The 6,000-nt window shown below is 17.0% G+C and overlaps 3 protein-coding genes across 3 annotated transcripts in view; 2 read left to right on the forward strand and 1 right to left on the reverse strand.

The window, feature by feature from the left end:
• Nucleotides 1–1,462: 1,462 nt before the first annotated feature.
• On the forward strand, nt 1,463–3,543 carry PF3D7_1440800 (major facilitator superfamily domain-containing protein, putative; the record flags this gene model as incomplete). The annotated part of the gene is made up of 3 exons (XM_001348525.2): nt 1,463–2,726; nt 2,892–2,999; nt 3,167–3,543. 3 exons carry the CDS (start codon nt 1,463–1,465, stop codon nt 3,541–3,543), a joined length of 1,749 nt encoding a protein of 582 aa, XP_001348561.2.
• Nucleotides 3,544–4,590: 1,047 nt separating this feature from the next.
• PF3D7_1440900 (conserved Plasmodium protein, unknown function) lies at nt 4,591–5,963 on the forward strand (the record flags this gene model as incomplete). Its single annotated transcript, XM_001348526.1, has 6 exons — nt 4,591–4,773; nt 4,906–5,026; nt 5,195–5,319; nt 5,436–5,516; nt 5,630–5,740; nt 5,880–5,963. 6 exons carry the CDS (start codon nt 4,591–4,593, stop codon nt 5,961–5,963), a joined length of 705 nt encoding a protein of 234 aa, XP_001348562.1.
• A 16-nt stretch (nt 5,964–5,979) lies between these two features.
• The window catches only part of PF3D7_1441000 (cytoplasmic tRNA 2-thiolation protein 2, putative), a gene marked incomplete at both ends in the record, with an annotated part of 1,671 nt that continues 1,650 nt past the window's right edge, over nt 5,980–6,000 (reverse strand). The window contains one exon of the mRNA XM_001348527.1: nt 5,980–6,000. This exon is cut by the window's right edge and continues 1,650 nt beyond it. Within this exon, the coding sequence (XP_001348563.1) occupies nt 5,980–6,000 (21 nt within the window).

The following is a 6,000-nucleotide window of genomic DNA, read 5'->3' on the forward strand; positions in this document are numbered from 1 at the left end:
ATATATATATTATATATATTTTTTTTTTGAAATAAAGCAATAAATTAAATAGGGGAAAAAAAAAAATTAACACATTGAAAGAAACATACATAAATATAAATAAATATAATACAAAAAAAAATATATCAAAACACACTCACATATAATACTTACAAAATTACACAAAACATTATATATAAAAAAAGGGGGAAATTATTTAATACACCATAGGAAACTATATAAAAAAGATAAAAAATAAACAAAACATATTTATATAAAATTATTAAAATTGTATATGTATATATATATATATATATAATACATTTTGCATATTATATATTTCTATATTTTTTATGGCTTGTACAAAAAATTTTGTATTTACATGATACTTTAATTTTGTTTGTACATACTATATATGTATATAAACATTTTTTATACATGTAACTTTTCATTTTTTTGTTGAAAAATAAAAATTAAGGCATATATGTAATATATATATATATAATACTTATTATATATATATATATATATTCTTATATATATATATTTTTTCATAATTACATATATTAAAATCTATATATGTTGTTGAACTTTTTTTAATTTACTCATTTTTATCATTTTTATTATTTTGATTTTTTTTTTTTTTTTTTTTTTTTGTTAAATATACATTTTATTATTTACTAATTTTTGAAGAATAAAAATTGAGTTGTTTGTTTTTTTCTTTTTTAAAATAATCTTTAGATAGATATAGTATAAAATAAATGTGTACACAAGAAAATATGTTATGTTATATTACAATGAAATGTTATGAAGAGCATACATAAATTTACATATTTATTTTTATATTTATTTATTTATTTATTTATTCATTTATTTATTTATCTATTTATTTATTTATTCATTTATAATATTATATGTTTAATTCCCTTTATTTTGTTTTTATGATTGACAAAAAGAATCATTGTGCAGGCATTTTAAAAAAAAAGAAAAAGAAAAGAAAGAAAGGAACTTTTGAAAACTTCCAAATGAAATAGATTCTTTTTTATGTTTCTTTTTTTTTTTTTTTCCTCATTTTTTTTTTTTTTTTTTTTCTTACAAAAAGGAAAAAGAAACTTGTACAAATAATATTATCTCAAAATAGAGTAGCATGCGTAAATATATACATATATACCAAGGGAGGTTGTATGTTTGAACATATACGTATGCACAAATAGTATATATATATATATATAAAACAATATTATATATATATACATATATATATATATATATATATATATATATATATATATATTTATATTTAGGACTTCTCACGTAAATATCATAGTGAAAATAATTTTTTATACATGTAAATGCAAAGAATTTAATTAATCTATATTACTAAAGAAAGGACACATATTTTTGAAAAACGAAAAATACAAGTAATACCAAAAAAAAAAAAAAAAAAAAAAAAAAAAGGAGAGTAATAGAAAGGTAGGTTATAATGACAATGTTTAAGGATGATGAAAATAATTTTAATTATAATAAAGAATATGAAAAAGTTAAGAAAAGAACATTATTCAAAATATTATTGTCTGTATTTATTAAAACGTTATTTGAATCATTTTTACAACCATTATTACCATTTTATATATTAAATTATTATGATATAGAAGTAAAAGAATTAGGCATTTTAGTGAGTTTTTATTCATTTTCACAATGTGTGATGTGTTTAATAATTGGATTATTTTCTTCAATTAATAGAAAGCATTTGTTAGTATTTTTATTAATGTTTAATTTGGTTGGTATATATTTATTTTATATGAAATTAAATTTTACATTACTTATAATTAATCGTATTATATGTGGAAGTAGTTCTGTATTTATAGTTGTTGTTAATACAATAATAAATGATTTAGTTGACAATAATGTGTGTATATATTATACATATATTAATATATTTAATGCTATAGGAATTATATTAGGGCCATTATTATCTTCCTTTTTTTTAACAATATTTAACTTTCAAATAATACTAAATTTTAATACCTTTGGATTATTAGTCTCATTATGTATAGTTTTAACCATATCTAGCGATTTACTAGTACAAAACAAAATAAAAAATCAACCAACAGAATCAACTTTACATTCGAACTTATCACAAACTAATGAAGACAAGAAGAACATCACTAAGAACAATAATTTTAATAGTAATAAGAATAATATAAATAATATAAATAATAGTAATAATATAAATAATAATAATAATAATAATAATATTAACAATGTTGATGATATAAAACATGATGAAGATAGCGAAGGAAATACAAAAGCATTTAATGAAGAAAATAAAACCGAAGATAATCATTCCATTTTACAAATAAAAAGCACAGAACATTTAAGAAGCAATGATTTTATTATATCAAGTTATAACGAGGAAGAAAATAATACAAATAATTATATTGTTAATAAAAATGAAAAAAATTCATCTGATGGTATTTTTAATAATGATAAAATATTTAAATATTATAGTGAAGAATTTTCTGAAATATCATCATATCAACAATATTTAAAAACTAAAGATAACTATTATATTTCAAGGTTTATTTATTTTTTAAAACAAAAATTGAACTTATTAATAAAAGCTATGTTTACATTTAAATTTAAATGTCTCTTATCTATATGCTTCTTTAGATTCACTTCAGCATTTGCTTCAAATTTGATGAGTAACATTTTTTTCGTCTTTTACAATGACAATGTTTCATCAGGTGAGAACATAGTAAATAAATTAATAAATAAATAAATAAATAAATAAATATATATATATATATATATATATATATATATATATATGTATATATTTTATACACATACTCAATGTCTACAATTATATGATTATTATGTAATATATATATATATATTTATTTATTTAGATAATAAGCAAATTCAGATAAGCATTTTTGTATCACTTAGTGGAATAATTATGATATTCTATCAGTACTTTTCTTTTTCATATATTGTTAATAACTTTGGATATAATGGTAAGGAGAAATCAAGTCCATATATGAGAAATCATGCTAAATAAATAATACAACATATATATATATATATATATATATATATATTTATTTATTTATTTATATTTATTTGTTTTTTATTTATTTTTTATTTATTTTTTTATTTATTTTTTATTTTATTTCCGTTTTAGGAACAGCCATTATTGGATTACTCATACAGAGCACAGGAATATTACTAACATACTACACCATAAAATATTATTCCTTAATTTTTCAATATATTAGTATTTGCTTCATACATTCTTGTTCTTATGCCTATATAGAACCAATAATTCCTACCATCATATCCTTATTCTTTGATAAGAAAGACCAATTATTTTCTCAAAGTTTTGTATCCTTTTTCAGATATTTATCTTTAACTATATCACCTATTGTCTACAGTTATTACTATATAGAAAATCAGCTGTATCCTTTCTCCATATCTTCAAGTATGTCTCTTTTATCTATTTTTTTTGTTATTATGTCTTTTAAATTTCATAACAAGATGAAAAATTCTATTACTAATTAAATTAATTTATATTATGAAATATATCGACACTTACAAATTATATAACATATATATATATATATATTATTTATATATTTTTTTTATTTTTATATATGTTTTAATTTTTATCCTTATTTATTTATTTAATTGTTTTTTTTTTTTATTTATTCATATATATATATATATATATATATATATATATATATATATATATATATTTATATTTATAAATAATATATTTACACTTTGGTAAATATATATTATATTTTTGTCTTTTTTTTTTTTTTTTTTTTTATATACATATTTTTTTGTTGACTTTTTTTTCTTCATATTTTTTATTATTATTTTTTTTAATTCTCTTCATTTTTTCTTTAATTTCTATAAATTAATAAATATAAATAATATATATTTATATTTACATTCCTTTGTAAATTTTTATTTAATATTTGTTATATTTTTAATGTATATATAATATGTCCTATTTATGGAATATTATAAAAAATAAGAAAGAAAATGAAAAAAAAAAAACTAATTTTTATTAATTATTTAAAGTATTATTAATATTTATAAATATCCAGAACCAACATTTTGGCTAGTCAAGTTGTACAAAAAAAAAAAAAAAAAAAAAAAAAAAGCACGTAATATTTATATATATATATATATATATATATATATATTTATAATTTTCTTGTATATTAATTATTTTTTGTATGCACATATAGGCATAAACATTTATACCGAAAAAAAAGACATTATCTTTTTTATGAATTGTTCTGATTCAAAAATATATTTCTTTTCTTTTTAACATTTTTCAAAATATTGACATTACCAAAAGTAAAGAGAAAAAAGAAAGAGTATACACAAAAGTATTTTTTTTTAAATATAAAAAGGACGTGATGTAAAATTTTATAAATTATTTGAAAGACCAACATAAAAATGACATAACAGTATTGTCTATAAATAATATATATATATATATATATATATATATATATTTATATTTATATTTATCTATTTATGTTTGTTCATTTTATTTTTATTACATATAAATAAAAAAATAAGTATATAATGAATATTGGTATTAAAAATATAAATAAGAGTGATGAAAAGAACTATTCTAACATGACCAATGAAGAAAAAATTAATTTTAAAAGGAGAATAATACTAGATGGAATAAATTTCTCACAAAATTTTTCATACTCAAACTTTGCATATTATGAAAATTTATCATCTGTCTATGCAGGATGTTTGGTAAAACACTGAAAAAATGAACATCACAAACCGTTATTTTTGTATTAAACATTGTATAATATATAATAACATTGTATATATACGCATACATATATATGTATATATATATATATTTTTTTTTTTTCGTTAAAGGAAGAATTAAATAATATTGAAGTGATGGTGAAAGATATAAATCTGGATATAAAAAAAAAAAAAGAATTATTAGAATTAGCAAGACAAGAAATTCCTTTATTTTACTTTCCCCTCAATAATAGTTAGGACAAATATTACATTAACGTAGATGAAATGTTTTTATTTCTTTCTTTTACTTTTTTTTTTTTTGTTTTTTTTAATACATTTATTTATATTATAAAATATGTGTTTTAAATGAAATATATATTTTTTTTCAATATCTAATTTTTATTTTATTTTCCTTTTTTAGTGTATAGTGAATCAGAATTGAGATATTTTGAGAATTGCATTTTACCATATGTTAATAAGCAAAAAGAAATTAATGAAATAAAAAAACTCCTATTTAATTCGTATCAAAATTATGTTATATACAATGTAATATAAGAAAGATATGTAAAATATATTAACTGAAGGAACATTCTAATACTTCTTAGCTCACAATATAAAGAATAAAAAAAATATATATACATATATATATTTTTTTTATTTAGGATATATATGAACTATGGACAGAAGAATTAGACACTCTACATAAGTTTATTATTTTTGAAACTTTTCGAAATAAAAATAAGGTAACAAAAACTACATGCGTTTTTGTTTTGATATGTGAAAAAAAATAAAAAATATTAAAAAATAAGTAAATGATAAAAATTATATATATCTAATTTGTAATATTTTTTTCTAGCATCTAACTAATAAAACACAAAGTGACAAAAAAGAGCAAGTTCATTTAAACAAAATTGAAAAGATAAAAAGGAGGATCAAAATGCATATATCTAAGGATAACAATGTTGTTGTATGAACAAAAAAAAAAAAAAAAAAAAAAAAAAAAAAAAAAAAAACATATATATAGTAAACATGCACATATATATATATATATATATATATATATATATATATATTTATTTATTTATTCATTTATTCAATTTTTATAGCTTAATGAGGAAAACACAAATGTAAATATGAATAGAAATGAAAAAATTAAATGTCCCCCCATAAACTTTGACGACTGGATATAATATATACATTTATAAATTAAAAAAAACAGTTATATAG

Source organism: Plasmodium falciparum, assembly GCF_000002765.6.
Source record: "Plasmodium falciparum 3D7 genome assembly, chromosome: 14".
Classification (NCBI taxonomy): domain Eukaryota; phylum Apicomplexa; class Aconoidasida; order Haemosporida; family Plasmodiidae; genus Plasmodium; species Plasmodium falciparum.